Raw genomic sequence first — 15,617 nt, 5'->3', positions numbered from 1 at the left:
AAAACATTGCCTGCCTTCTCCCAGTATGTGGACTGTAACACCCGGGGAAATAAGACTATTGACTTACTGTATGCAAACGTTAAAGACGCATACAGCGCCACCGCGCTGCCTGCGCTTGGGAAAGTAGATCATAACCTGGTTCTGCTTCAGCCTCACTACAAACCAAGAGTGAGGGTCCTACCTACAACCACACACTCATTCAGGAAGTGGTCCCCTGAGGCAGAGAAGGCTCTGAGAGAATGCTTTGGAACTACAGACTGGGATATCCTGCAGGGATCACATAGTGAGAACATTGAGGAGGTTGTTGACTGCACTACTGACTACATCAACTTCTGTATGGACATTGTAGTTCCAGTAAGAACTGTACGCTGCTATGCTAACAACAAGCCATGGATTACAAGTGACATCAAGGGCCTTTTGAACCAGAAGAAAAGGGCTTTTAAAGGCGGTGATCAGCATGAGCTCAAGCGCGTGCAGAAGGAACTCTGAGTCCAGCACAGGGCGGCGAAGGAGCAGTACAGGAGAAAGCTGGAGCAGAACTTGCAGAATAACAGCATGAAGGAAGTGTGGGATGGGATGAAGATCATCACTGGCTGCAGCTCGTAGCGGGATGCCACCATTGAGAGAGACGTGAAGAGAGCAAACCAAATGAACAACTTCTTTAACAGGTTTGACCACCCTAACCCACTCTCACTCTCACCTCGGAGTCCTGCACCCTCCACACATCCTTCTGCTGATACCAGCATAGGAAACACATCCCCACCCACAATTACAACAGCGCAGGTGAGCAGACAGCTGAGGAGACTTCATGCCAGCAAAGCAGCGGGTCCAGATGGAGTATCGCCACAGCTGCTGAAGGTCTGTGCATCGGAGCTGGGGGGTCCTCTACAACGCATCTTCAACCTGAGCCTGGAACAGGGGAGAGTCCCGAGGCTTTGGAAAACATCTTGCATCACCCCAGTCCCAAAGGTATCACGTCCTAGTGAGGTGACTGTGTGCAGAGGGTGCAGACCTATAAATACCTGGGAGTGCAGCTGGATGATAAATTAGATTGGACTGCCAATACTGATGCTCTGTGTAAGAAAGGATAGAGCCGGTTATACAGTACTTCCTTAGAAGGCTGGTGTCCTTCAACATCTGCAATAAGATGCTGCAGATGTTCTATCAGACGGTTGTGGTGAGCGCCCTCTTCTACACGGTAGTGTGCTGGGGAGGCAGCATTAAGAAGAAAGACGCCTCACGCCTGGACAAACTGGTGAGGAAGGCAGGCTCTATTGTTGGCATGGAGCTGGACAGCTTGACATCTGTGGCAGAGCGACAGGTGCTCAGCAGGCTCCTATCAATTAAGAAGAAGAGCAGCCTCAGCGACAGACTGCTGTCACTGTCCTGCTCCACTGACAGATGGAGAAGATCGTTCCTCCCCCAAACTATGCAACTTTTCAATTCCACCCGGGGGGGGTAAACGTTAACATTATTCAAAGTTATTGCCTGTTTTTACCTGCATTTTTATTACTCTTTAATATTGTTTTTTGTATCAGTATGCTGCTGCTGGAGTATGTGAATTTCCCCTTGGGATTAATAAAGTATCTATCTATCTATCTAGAGGGGGCTGGGTGGTCTCGTGGTCTGGAACCCCTGCAGATTTTTTTTTTCTTTCTCCAGCCATCTGGAGTTTTTTTTTTTTTGTTTTTTCTGTCCTTCCTGGCCATCGGACCTTACTTTTTTTCTATGTTAATTAGTGTTCCCTTATTTTAATTCTTATTTATTTTGTCTTTTTTTCTTTCTTCATCATGTAAAGCACTTTGAGCTACATTGTTTGTATGAAAATGTGCTATATAAATAAATGTTGTTGTAAACAAATGAGCTTGATGGACTAAAGTCTCCTCTCGTTTGTCAGATTTCTTATGTTTTGAATTTTCTTGCTAAATAGTCATTCAGACCACTGTGCGGTCAGACCAAAGTGTATGTGTATAAATTAAACCTCCAAACTTTAGCAAACAAAAAACAAGATATGCAAGTTAGCTTGCAATTACAGCTACGGCAATGAACGTCATTGTTGCAACCTAGTTCTTTGTTAACAAGACTTTTACAATATCATTTTCTTAACATGTTGAAAGTTATTGGTATATTTAATTGCTCTTTAATATCTGCAAAAGCTTCCTCTTTCAGAGGAATTCATGACATTTTTGTGATATTTACTAAATTAATTAAATAGCTTACTACTCAAACCTAATATGACCAAATCAAAAAGTATTTAATTGTTTTTGATCATCACTTATTAAATCAGTAAAGACTGGTGACAAGTGGTGGATGGGTACCTCTTTTTTTGCAAATCAGTCTCTCACATATAAACATGAGTGAATGCAGGATTCTTAATATTCAGACCTGAGACTGCAAAACAAATCTATATAATCATTAAATGCAATATGTAAATAAGCAAATTGAATTACAAATATTAATTAGCAATAGAGAACATTCTGTCCCAGTAATATTTAAATTAATATTATAAGCTAACCACTCAAGGAAAGGGGGATTGGGATGAAATGTAACAATAATCATGACTGCTTATTCATTCTTTTACACACAAATACACTATCACTACCAGATTTGCAGCTGTCTACCAAATCATCTTCCAGCACCACAACCATAGATCGAGGAATACTTCCCACAGCAAGTCTCTGCACCTGTTTAAAAAATAATAAATACATTTTATATATACAGTTACACTGCCACTAGAATTGAAAGTATTATTATAAAAAAGTTGATATCTAGTTCCTTTCATGCATATTCCAAAACTTTCACCAAATTCATATTGCTGGGATGCATGTATTGGCAGCACTGAGTAAAAGTCGGGTGCCAGTCACATAACCTACTATCCACACTCAATCATACTTGGCAAGTTAGGGTCACCACTTTACTTAACACACAGCTTTTTAATGAAGGGTGTGGACGATGGCCGGGACCCATGATCGGCTGGGACGCCCCTTTGGCACTAGATCTGGAGGAGCAGTGATGGGATACATTACATCCCCTGGAACATTTGGTGACAGCCCCCCCGGGTTGCATCGGGGCCAATTATGTTACACCAGAGCTCATCCCTGTTGGGCTCAGTGGCCACCGCCAGGGGGAGCTGCATGGCTTAACGAGCCCGTGTGGGCTGGAAAGCAGCCATACCCAGAAGTGCATCCTGAATTAGGTTAATTATCACCTGAAGCACTTCCGGGTGGGCTATATAAGAAGCCAGCAGCCACCACTCGAGAGCCAGAGTCAGGAGAAGGAGGACAACACTTGCCAGGAGGAGTGGTGGTGAAGAGTATGTCTTGTTTTGGTGCTTTGCTTTATTTTTTGTGGTGTGCTTTTGGGACTGCGTACTGCCTGTGGGACATGGGGAAGACATGCCCCACAGTTGAAGAAAAATAAATCTTTTGTTTAGTTTTCACGTGCCTCCATTGTCAGTCTGTGTCGGGTTGGGCGCCTATACAGCACCTTTCACAAGGGTAAGCTCAAGCAAAAGCAGGGAGAATGTGTTAATTCCACAATTGAAGTGCTTGGGCTAGTATGTGTACCCAGGACTTAAAGAAAACACTCATATGAACATTTCATAGCTCAGTTACTTTATTTTATACTGCCTAATACTTGTTGTATATCTATATTTATTATTTATATATATATTTAATCTAACACAGCTGCATATTTTATATGTATTGCTATTATTCATTTTCTTTACTTTGTTTATTGATTAGGGTATAGTTTTCAGTGTACTGTAAAGTATAAGGACAATGGACTCAGTCCTTGGGATCTTATTTGGCTGCAGGTTTTGGATACAACTAGTTTCACAACCAATGACTTATTTAACTTCTAATTAATCTGATTTAATTACCTGGCCACTTTTTCTCTTTTATAAAAGCACATCATTTTGATTAATACACCAATAAGTAATTTGGAAATATTTTTTTATTTTTACCCCATTGCTTTAAAAGCTCAACATTTTCCTGCTGCTTTCCTATTATTTTGGCTTTTTTCTGTTTAGTTTGCTTCCTTAAGTGTATCCAATTACAACAAACAACAAGCAGCAGATAAACACCCTGCACCCTCAACTATTTCAAAACTATTTTTGCATCAGTCTTACTAATGTGCCTATTAGTAAATAATGGATTAAATAACCAGAACAGGAGGAAAGGCAGAATTAAACTCCACATGATAAAGAAAATCTTAAAAACAAAATAAAAACAAAAACAAACAATTCTCCATGCTTAAAATGCATAAATTCTTGGTACATTCTAATAAAAATTATTACCTAACTCGGCCTTGCAATTTCTAGATTGACCCCAGAACAAAGAAACTTGAAAATAGCTTGCTTAATTAGGCTAGGAGTCTAACTAAAAACAGAAGGTGGATGAAAGAAAAACCTGTTGCCACATGGGGTCTCCAGGACCAAGTTTGAGAACAATTTATCAAAATAGAGATGCTGTTCAAGAAGTGTGCAGCCTTTTAGCACCACCTGCTGGAAGAGAAATTCCATTTCAACACACTTTTTGTCTTAGAAATGACATTGTGTTTTTATCACAATAAGCAGTGGGTTGTTTTTGTTTAATTTGATATAACAGGGGTTTCCAAAAATTTTTACGTCAAGGCCCCAGACAGTTGTACCATCTGGTCAGGGACCCCAATGCTGCAAAGGAGAGTAGGAGTATGGATCCATGTTACTGCTAACAGTAGGACAATAGTAGACATAGTAATCAAAGCAAATGCCTAACGAGAGCAGACTATTGACGCACCAGTGATGAAATGTTGTGCGATATCTCTGGGCCAGAGATTCTCTGCTTTTTCCCTTGGAATACTCCCTGCAAATACTAAAATGTTTTGAAGTACTTTTTTTGTTCTTAAATTAAGTACTGAACACTTACCAAGCACAAATAAAGGTGATATTTCTTTAACTCCAAACCTAATTATTGTATTTGGGGATTTAAACAAGGAATTACAGACAGCGGTTTGTGTGGGTCTATGTCTTTTCTTCTAAATGCAAAATGCTCTTTTAATGAATTGTAAAAACTAGTGTGCCTTGATATGGGATAAAACAAGTAGAAAGCTTAAATGTCCATACTTTTAAATTACAAAAACTACTACGGTTACATAAGTATCTATCTATCTATTCAGATTAAATCAACCAGAAAGTAACTCACGTTACGTACGACTTCAGATCAAAAATAAATGAATAAAAATAAAAACAACAAATTGATTGTTAAGGCTGAGCCCACACAACCTTCAATGTTCAGCCTGCTGTACTTGTATTTATTTTCTAAGGAAATGATGAGGGTTACTGAAAATTCTTGATTATTATCAAAGAACACTAATTTGAGATGTTAGTTATGCTGTGGCTGAACAAAGAGAAAAGATCTAGAAGCCTTTAAACAGACAGCTTACCAGTGCATAAGTAACTATTTTTATTTACCTGCTCTTGTATTTTGATTTCTTGGTAGTCTTTGCTGCATCCAGATGCAAGTGAACTTGTAGACATACAGGTAAATTTAGATGAATTACAACCATCTTCATTTGGACAGCATGATGGTGTCACAAAACTGAAATATTGCTCAATGTTTGCTTTAACAGGAAAGATCTGCTTGCACTTAGCACACATGTAATCCCGCTCAAACTCGAGTACTTTCACCATGCTAGTCCTTATGACTGTTGCAGTAATAGACAAGAAGTGGCCAACATCACATGATGTTGGAATGCTCTCTCTAGTCAATTCAGGACAAACAGGCAATCCTAAAAAAAAAAAAATAATAAAATTCAGAAAAAGACTTTTGATTTAATAAAGGTAGTCAGAAATAGTTGGAATTAATGAACAAAAGAAAAAAGTAAAATGATTACTTTTATGCCATACATACGAGACACATGAAGCTGAGTCTATAAACAAAGTACACAGTAGAGAAAAATAAATCTGTACTGTTTCCAAAACATACAATAGCACACTTAACTATAGATAATAAGGCAATAATGATGATCTGATCAGGATTTTTAGGGCTGTTACCTATCACTGAGTTCACGTTACTAGAACTGTCCGATTCCGATACAGATTCATTTTGTTTTCTTTATCCACTTAATTTTTGTTTTTGTTTACAGTAAGCTCCTGCATAACCATGCATGTATAAACCTTATGTTCTATAGTAAAGAGAGCAAGTGGTATTTTTATAATTAAACAGCAGACCACAGGTGTTACCTGTTCATTTTTTATTGACAAAATTAAATTCTGTAGGCTTACTGTTCAGTGAGCATAAAACATACAAAAAAGTAAAATCCCCTTAAAATTCTTTTTAAGCTAAACATGTATAAAAATAGTTTCCATAGTACACATGCTGTAAAGGAAAAAAACTGTCATAATTACAAGCCACAATTAAAATATAATGCTAAAAGGCTAAACAGCCCAGTGTTTACTAAACAGTAAACTCTCTCTTTCTGACTAAAAATGTAAGCTGCTGTTCTAAACACAAGCTTGCTCACCGGCTACACTCGGACAAGGAGTGTCCATTTTCTTTACAGGACAAAAATAAAAGGTGAGAACTCATTCTCTTTAATTTCTGCCAAAGACATGCTCACATTTCTTACACTCTGTTGTTCTTTTCCATACATATCACAACTTCTTAGATTCCCTTGTCTCACTTTATTACTCAGCTTTCTTTATTGTACAAGTTAATATTCCTACTGTCACTCTCCCCTAAAGCATGCTTTTTTAACTCTGTTTTCTGGACATTCAACAACAAAATGACATATGCAATTCCTGAACTACAGTAATACATCACATGAAGGTGCACTACAACTAAATTACTGTAAAGCTGAGAAAAGCAGGCTCTGAAAAAAATTTAACAATCGCCAAGTGAGTCATTTAGGATGAAAATTGGCTGATCTCGATCAGCAGCCAATCACTTCAAGGTAATCACTAAGCACAAACTAAGCAACGTTACATATCATGAACAAAAAAATATTCATTTTGTTAACTAAAACTAAAAAAATGCCTGAAAACTAGAACAAAAAAATAAAACGAAATAGATTTTTATAAATTTAATCACTAGTCTTTGTGAATAATGCACATGCAAGCATGCAGTTGCTGGTATATTTATTAAACATTTAAAAATCGCGCAATCATAACAGTTTAGAGAAGAGCATTGATTTGTGTGCATGTGCAAGTACCCCTTGCTGCTTCCACCAGATTCTGTGAATTTCATTGGTCTTTTCAGGAATCTTGAACCTGACAACGTTAATAATGTAACAGGATGAGTGTGGTAGATGGGGACAAAACGCTCCAGGGAACGGGATGGTGGAAATGGTTCAAGTGCTTTTATTAAACAAACTGTTGTCCACTTGTCATCCTTCTCGCTCAAACACAGTCGTCCCTCGGATCCCTGAAGAGGACGCAACCTTGATTGCTCCCACTGCCTTTCCACTCACCCTAGGTGGGCTGGCTCGTGCTTTCATGCTACGCTATCGCTCTTAATGCCTCTTTCGGTTTGATTTTTCCCCTCTCTTTATTTGCCAGCCTGTAGTTATATGGCTCTGTGGGCACAGCATCTCAATCAAGCACCGCAGGAAGCCGATGAAGCAATTGAGAAAGATTGCACCCTTACGTGCAGATGCATCTCGCCCCAATTATTTCACCCACCTCCCCACAGTGATTGCACCCATGGAGACTGACACGGCTAACAGATTGTTTAATGAAACAGCCATTCTTTCAGAGCCGCGGACCTGCTATACCACACAACTTCATATGTCATGCAAAAAAATGGAAAAGAAAAAAAAAGAAAAAAAAACTTTAGAGATCTGCATCTCTAAATGACTCCACTCTGTTTGACAATTCAATTGCTATTTGTTTGCTCTATGTCCTTCCAGTGTATGGCTGTAAAACTAATAACGACATCCGCTCTTATCCTGTTCAAGGTGTTCAGATCATTGTCTGTGTGTGTCGCTCGCCCACCCCCGGGTTTGGTTAACCGGATGTACAATTTAAAGAGATTATTTTCATTTTTTAAAAAAGCTGTAGTGAATGCCACTTTGCATCTCTGCCTCTCGCTTTCTGAAGAGGGGGGCTGAACACACTCTAAGGAGATGCAGTCGCTTCTCTGAAACCCCCTCTTAAACGGTGATACAATGGGAAACAAATACATTTTTTTTTACCTCCTCTATGCTTGATCACCTGGCTTGCTGCTGCGTGATCTGCATGTCGCACTGCCCTTTAAGCCAGCTGCTGCTTGTGCCGTGCTGCGTAATCTGCATGTTGCGCTGCATGTAGATCATTTAAAAGCCTGTACAGTCTGTGAGAAAATCACGTCTTGACACAAGATTTTTTTTTTTTTATTATAATAGAGATTGTAACGGATAGCCCGGACCACAGACAGACACCATGCTGTTGTCACACAACATGCCTTTATTCAACGTACTGGCACAGCACACAATAACCCACAGTGCTGACAATACCCTCACAATACTCAGTCCTTTCTTCTCTTGTTCCAACAAGCTCCACTCCTGTGCTTTCCTCCTAGCTCAGTTCACTGCCACCCGACTCCAGCTCCTGAGTTGTGGTAACTGTCTCCTTTTATAGAGGACCCGGAAGTGCTCCAGCTCTTCCCGGATTAGCTTCCAGCTGCACTTCCGGGTGAGACGGCAGTCCTATACAGGAAGGCTCAGCCGTTCTCTATACGCCCCCTGGTTATGTTCGTGAGCCACAGCTGGGTTGAATGTCCCTGCTCTGTGGCAGTGTAGCACCAGCTTCCCCAAAAACATCTCCTGCAAAACTTGCATGGATCTCCGCGCCGTATGAGCTGTTGCTCCATCCTTTTGAAACCTAGCATCCACTACATCTATTTCTTTCAGTTGGGGCAGCAAAAAGTTTTTCAGCATTTCAATGTAATGTTCTGAAGTGACAGTGACTGTTGCTCCCCCTCTCCTCAAAAAAGTAAGGGCCTAAAATGCCAAATTCTGTAACATACTCACTGTATCAGGAGTCACTGATGAAGTTCACGAGGGTGGGTTTCTGCCCAATAGTGAAAGTTTTGGTTATTTACACCACCATTCAAATGGAAACGTGCCTCATTGCTGTACATGACAATGGCATCTCAATGAACGGTTTGCAGAATGTTCGCGCACAACTCTCTACGGCTCTTCCAGTCACTCTCAGTGAGCTCCTGCACTAACATCATTTTGTATGGATGAAAATTAAGGTCCTCATGCAAAAATCCTCCTCAAAGACGTGTTGGAAATACCTAATGCAGAAGCATGTTTGTGTGCTGAAAAATCTAGGAGCCTGCAAAATTGATGACCTTACAGCTTGGATGTTTTCAGGTGTTCGTACAGTCCAAGAACAACCTGGAAATTTTCTGTTTAATGTTGTACCCATCTGTCTAAATTTAGCCACCCACTGAAGAACAGTTTTCCAATTTGGGACATCACCATTTGGAGGAATGCTGAAGTGCGTTTGGAAGGCGCATTGTGTAGTGATGATGGACTCAATTGTTTTTGAAGAACGCTTTGACAGCGAAAAAACAGTGCCCTTCAGACCAAGGCATGTTGCTGACTGAAAACTACAATAGATCGCCTATCAAAGGACCCCCACCCCAACCCACTCGGCTGCCTCTACCTCGCACAATGACCTTGAGAAATGTGGTACTTCTTTTTGGCTCACCCTGTATATCAAGGTAACTGAGGCCCCTCATTGTAAGAAGCAGAATAATACAATTTATTGATAAACGTAGAGTACAGAAATATAACTGCATATGTATATTGACATATAAGACCGGACACAGACAGACTAGACACACAAACTTAATATATAGGCTGGCTGTTTACTGGCATTTAGAGTTCTACTTTATCTTGACACAGATAAATAGATTTATGATAAATATTTATGGAAGATGTCCATTGTAGTGTGGAGTAGTTGGTTTGTTGCTGTTCCGAGTTCAAGTGGAAGATTCTTCATGCATTGGAGTGCACTCTCTCTGTGTTGCATGATCCATGATCCTGCAGCTTCCTCAGCTCGCCTTCTGCTTTTTGGCCCTTTGCTGTGCTGTCTGCATCTTAAGGGAAAAGCATTACTGTTTCCAGCACAAGAGTGTAGATGCTGAAGTTCCCTTCTTGAAGTGATGGCTTATTCTCAGCCTTTACACTGGCTCACTGTTTAGCTTGGCAAACTGGATCTCGGCTGTCAAGTTCACAAAGACCCTCCAAGATATATAATGACTCAGAGGGTTATTTTGCATATTTCCCCATTCCTGACAGAATCATCAGGAAGTCCAGTGAATGTCCAGCGAATATCTCAAAGATATACAAAACTTCTTCTGGACGGTGCAGACAGTTTCAAAAGAAGGCTGAACCTTCTCTTAACTGGATTAAAGTCAATATCCAGTTATAAGCCTAGTATCCTCTACAGTCACCCCTCCAGTTTCACATCTTTGATATTATAGATTTTGTTTTTTATACTGTTTATTTAACTCACAGAAACAATATATAAAAAACACTACTGAAAATTTGTATCACATAACATATTTAATCTCATATATATTTCTCTTCTGGTTCATCCTGCTTCCACTTCAAAACCGGTCCCGCCCACACGCAGCTGACACGGCATTTCTCGATTCCTATTCGTCGTCTTCCATGTCATGCACTATACTGGCCTGCTGACCGTAATACATCCAACAAGTACTCGAGGTGCTGCCACAACTGTAAAGTAGCTTTACCACCCTTGCGGGAGCCACCTTTGTCTTACACAGCAAACATCAGAAGCTAAAAATTATCGTGAACACATTTGAGAATACACCCCTTTACTTCCATGGGGGCACAGATAACTCAACCTCCTGGCCACGGACCATACTGTTTTAAAATACATGGGCAAATTTATCACCAAATCTCTCCACTATATGCTAACACTTCTACCTCTCCAGGATATGGACAGTTGTATGGTTTTTGACACAGCGCAAGCTACTAAAGTACGCTTACAAAATAAAGCAAATTCTGCATGCAGTGAAAATGTACTTCTCCAGCTAGATTCCATGCTCGGATCCATCAACCCCTTCGCTAAATCATACAAACACATGCATGAAATCGCTCAGTCCAATCCAACAGCAGCTGTACGAATGGTTTTCAAGGGGTTCCTAGGCAGGATTTACGATGATACAATGCCCCGACATGTCACACCGATGTTTCGCCATCTCAGGGCTCGCAGAATTTCAAAATCCCTGGTAGCCCTTCGGGCAGGCACTCTTAAATTTATTTTGGGCTACCAAAAACTGAAGCAGCACGAATAAAAAAGAGATTATTTTTAATGTATAATATTGTAAAGGAAACAAAACATCAAAAAAATTGTTAAAACAAAAATTAAAACAACTGTATAAAAATTACAATCATCAACTCAAATATTTGGTTCTAATTGAACAGAAATTTCTATGAACTTGTAAGAACTGTGTAGAACATGAATCAGTCTGTGTCAGATTCTGAATCTGAAATTTCCACTGAAGTCACGGATGAGAAAATGCCACTCGACGTTGAGGGCATAGCATCTCCTTCATCAGCTTTCTCTTCCTGTGCATCGGCCTCCATTTCACTGCTCTTTGTTCTTGTCGGGGTTTTATGATCCAGGTGTCTTGAACCTTTTCCAGAAAACATCCAGAAACGAATTGACTTGTCAGGGCAAAAAGATTCAACTGTTTCCCCATTAATGGAGACTTGCATGCAGTCATTCAGTGTTTCAGGGTGTAGAGAGGTACGATGTGTTGTCTTCACTCGGTTCATGCAAGAAAATCCTCTCTCATAGATGGCAGTTGATGGACTAAGTGTCAGCATTAATTACACCAGCAACAAGATATGAGAGAGGTGTTCTGGATTCTCAGAGTGGAGATCTCTGTACAAGCAATCATCTACCTTGCTACCCCGGTGTTCTGCAAGCCACATTTTTAGATCCATCCATTCTTGTGGAATTTTCTCTTTCTCTTCCTCATCTAGCAAACTGTCAAAATGTGTGACAAGATAATCCACCTCTTCATCCCCATAATTTGCCAGCTCTTCTCTGGAGTAGGGAAGAGTGGAAGGGTCAAAAACCTTGAAACAAGAGAGAGGCTTTTCACGCAGATTTTTAAAACTGTTGTCCATGTACTCGACTGTGTTGTCAATAATCTTCTGAATCTCTGCACCAAAGGTGTCTTTGTCTGTGCCCTCACCTCTTCTAGCAGGTCACTGACTTTTTGTGAGCTGAGTTCCACAGTAGCAAATGCTACCATCCTCGTTCGCTGTGAACTTTGTGTCCAAGGTTTTCTGGTATTCTCCTGGTTTTGTTTTTAGGCTGAGTAAGCGTAATGTGGTGCTCTCAACTAACTGATTTGTTCGTGTGATGTTTAGGTTATCATGCTGAAAATCAGTACAGCACTTGGATAAGATGGTACTGTAGTCCAACATGAAATGCAGGAAGCGAACAAATTTCTCAGTCTTCATCTCCTGCACCACCCCCTTAGCCTTGGCTGCATCCTTGGACTTGACATCACTTCCTCCTGCCATGTTCTCCATATGAACAACAGTGGGAGTGTAATTTTTTTCCACAGCCTTCAGACATCTCAGCCGGCTTTGAAGCCACCATGTGCTCTTCAGGCCACTGAAATGTGCCAGTTTCTCATTTAGCAGTTCACTTATTTCTGTCAGTTCTCTTCACTTCTTTGGGGAATAGTAGTACATCTTAAAGATGGTTTTCAGTGTATTTTCAAATTTCACCAGGTACTCACAGCCTTTCACGCTATCCAGCACGGCTAGCTCTAATTTGTGTGCCACACAGTGGATTGTTATGATGTGGGGTATCCTCTATTTCAGTCTCCCAGCTATTCCTGTTTTCTCACCCATCATCACTGCAGCACCATCAAAATTTGCACACACTACTTTCTTTTTCCATGTGTCTTCTCTGATACCCATGGTGTTCACTGCTTCATCAATAGCCTCTAAAATACCTGCAGCATTTGCACTCTTGACTGGCTGACATTTGATCATGTATATGGATATGTCACCATTATCTCTCACATACCTGACATGAACCAACTCCTGTTCTATTATACCAGTGTCTGTACTGCCATCTGCAAGAATGGATAAGAACCTGCTTTCTTGAATTTCCTTTTCGATCTGGTCTCTTGAAGTTTGTGCTATTGCTCCAATAAACTCTCTGCAAGAATGGTCATTGAGGTAAGTGGAACCAAGATCTAGGCCATTTGCTTTTTGAAGTTTGCAAAGACTGCTAAATTTTGCCAATGGTAGTTCACTTTTTGCAACATAGTACGCTGTTCTAAACAGCTTTTTCAGGACTTCTTGTTGTGCTTGGTTTATTTTTAGTATGTTTTTTGCAATAGGTGTTTCTTCTGGGAAAGATGCTGCAGACTGAGCACCAATGCATTTCTTGTGATGCAGAGATTTCTCATGGGTTTTGATGGGGTCTTTCCTAAAATTACTGGTCCCAGTAACAAAGGCACTTGTCGAGTTAGAAATCGAGGGAAACTCATGACACACCCGGCAGAACATTATGTTATTTAGCTTGTCATATTCCAGCCACAGAAATTCTTTTGTCCATGAAACCAAAAAGCTGCGCTTTCTTTTTGCCTCGGTCTGATTTGTCATAACTTTTCCGCTTTGTGGTAGGCTTTTCTTTGGCTGTCCCTTCTTCACCCTGACCTGTCTTATTTGGCTCAGCAGAACTAAAATACCTGGGTAAATCCATCTATTTTTACACACGCACATAGAACGGTCAGCGATTTTTTAAATTCTCTGCGCAATCAACCTCTATCACATGTTTAAGCTTGCTGCGGGAGATTTCACTTGTCACATTTGAATAGTAAGCTAATGAGTGATAAGACGATGTCAGAGGAATTGGTGTGCAATTAATCCGGCACTGACCAATCAGTACTGCCGCTCTCTACACACAGTTTGCGCAATCGCAAAGTGAAAGTAAAAAACAAGTGCGAATTCAAACACGATTTCAATATTTCACATATTAACAGTGGCTCATCGATGTCCGAAAATGACAATTACCCAGCTACATTTGCAAAAGAATGCAAAAGCATTGACATATATTTTTCCTTCCTATGATAACCCGACGGGCAGGGCTGAGATAGATTTTGGTAGCCCGACTGGAAGACACAATAGCCCCAGGACGTCGGGCTAGCGATTTTGCGAGCCCTGCATCTCCTCCGATGAAAATCGCTGAAACACCTGCCGAAAGGAACATTTGCATCTATCCCATAGGCAACTCCTGTAAACAGATTTCCACACTCAATATGAATTGAGATCCTATGGTTTACCCACTTTTATTCCCTTACGGAGACATTGGCTGGCACAGACATTTACAACATGTTCCCAATAAAAGAACCGACAAGTGAATAAGGCTTACTCAATGCCAATTTTACGTGTTGTTGAAAGCATACCACCGGACACAGTCAGACACCAGAATGTCCAAAACACTCCTTTATTTTCCTTTGAGCACCACAATGCCTTCCTCCAACACTCTTTCTTCTTTCTCTTCTTCTTTTCCTTTGACCTCCACTCCCCTCCTCACAAGGTTCGTCTCCTTCCTCCCAACTCTGGCTCAGCTTCTGGAGGGAGGCGGTCCCTTTTATACTGACCCAGATGAGCTCCAGGTGCTCCCCCTGACGACACTTCCTGGTGTGGTGGAAGTGTCAAGAGAGCCCCTGAAAGCACTCCGGGTGCCCTTGGAAATTCCTCCGGCAACACTTCCTGGTGTGGCAGAAGAGCTACCATACAGGACTTCACAACCGTCTGGGCGCCCCCTGGCGGTGGCCACGTCCTCCAGTAGGGATGAGCGTCCCAGCTCCGGTCCAGTGGCCCATAAGCAGACCCGAGCGGCTGCCCCCTCATGGCCCAGGGAAGGTATTGTCCATCACGGGGACCATCCAGGCGTCCCGGCTGGGTAGGGTCCCCATCCATCTGGGACAGCGTACAGATTAGCAATGAGGAATACATTTAGTATTTTGCACTCCAGCGGCAAACTATTCCAACAGTACATCATAGATGCATATGTTAAAACAGAGGGCGCGCGTCTCAACAATCTCAGATTACATCAACAAGATCTGCGCGTCGAACTATCAGACGCACTGCAAGCAAACACTGAAAATAACGCTCATGTAGGAAAAAGGATCATATTACTGTCCACATTTCCAGGAAGTCCAAGATACATGCAACAAGACTATCAGGATGCCATGGCCATAGTACGTAAATTCAGAAAGCCTAATTTATTTATCACTTTCACATGTAACCCTGCTTGGCCGGAAATTCTATATGCACACTGCGTCTTTCAAGAAGTATTTATTTCTTCTTGATTCCTGAATTCCTCTCTCACAGTTTTCTGTTCCTATTCTTACACCGCCATACACTACGGCGGGCGTCGGCTAGTATATAAATATTAGTGCTACTTAATTTTTGCAAGTGCATATGATATCATTAATATTAACAGTTTTTTTTTTTTGTGGAAAAAGAACTGTAGGATCTACACCAGCTAAGATTCGCCTCAACTGCTACATTATTCATTCAGAAGATTTGGATCTCTTTCTACCTGGTTCGCACTCCACTCATCAGGAAACCTGTGT

The 15,617-nt window shown here is 41.0% G+C and overlaps 1 protein-coding gene across 1 annotated transcript in view; it reads right to left on the bottom strand.

Annotated features, from left to right (window-relative positions):
- mcm9 (minichromosome maintenance 9 homologous recombination repair factor) overlaps positions 1-15,617 on the bottom strand; it is a 74,441-nt gene that overhangs the window by 35,796 nt on the left and 23,028 nt on the right. The window contains exons 3-4 of the mRNA XM_028797799.2: positions 5,453-5,769; positions 2,603-2,684 (exon numbers count right to left, since the gene is read on the bottom strand). Coding sequence (XP_028653632.1) covers positions 2,603-2,684; positions 5,453-5,769 — 399 coding nt within the window. The remainder of the gene's footprint in view (positions 1-2,602; positions 2,685-5,452; positions 5,770-15,617) is intronic.

The sequence above is a fragment of the Erpetoichthys calabaricus genome, chromosome 3 (genome assembly GCF_900747795.2).
Source record: "Erpetoichthys calabaricus chromosome 3, fErpCal1.3, whole genome shotgun sequence".
Taxonomy (NCBI): domain Eukaryota; kingdom Metazoa; phylum Chordata; class Cladistia; order Polypteriformes; family Polypteridae; genus Erpetoichthys; species Erpetoichthys calabaricus.
This window is presented reverse-complemented; position numbering and strand designations above follow the sequence as displayed.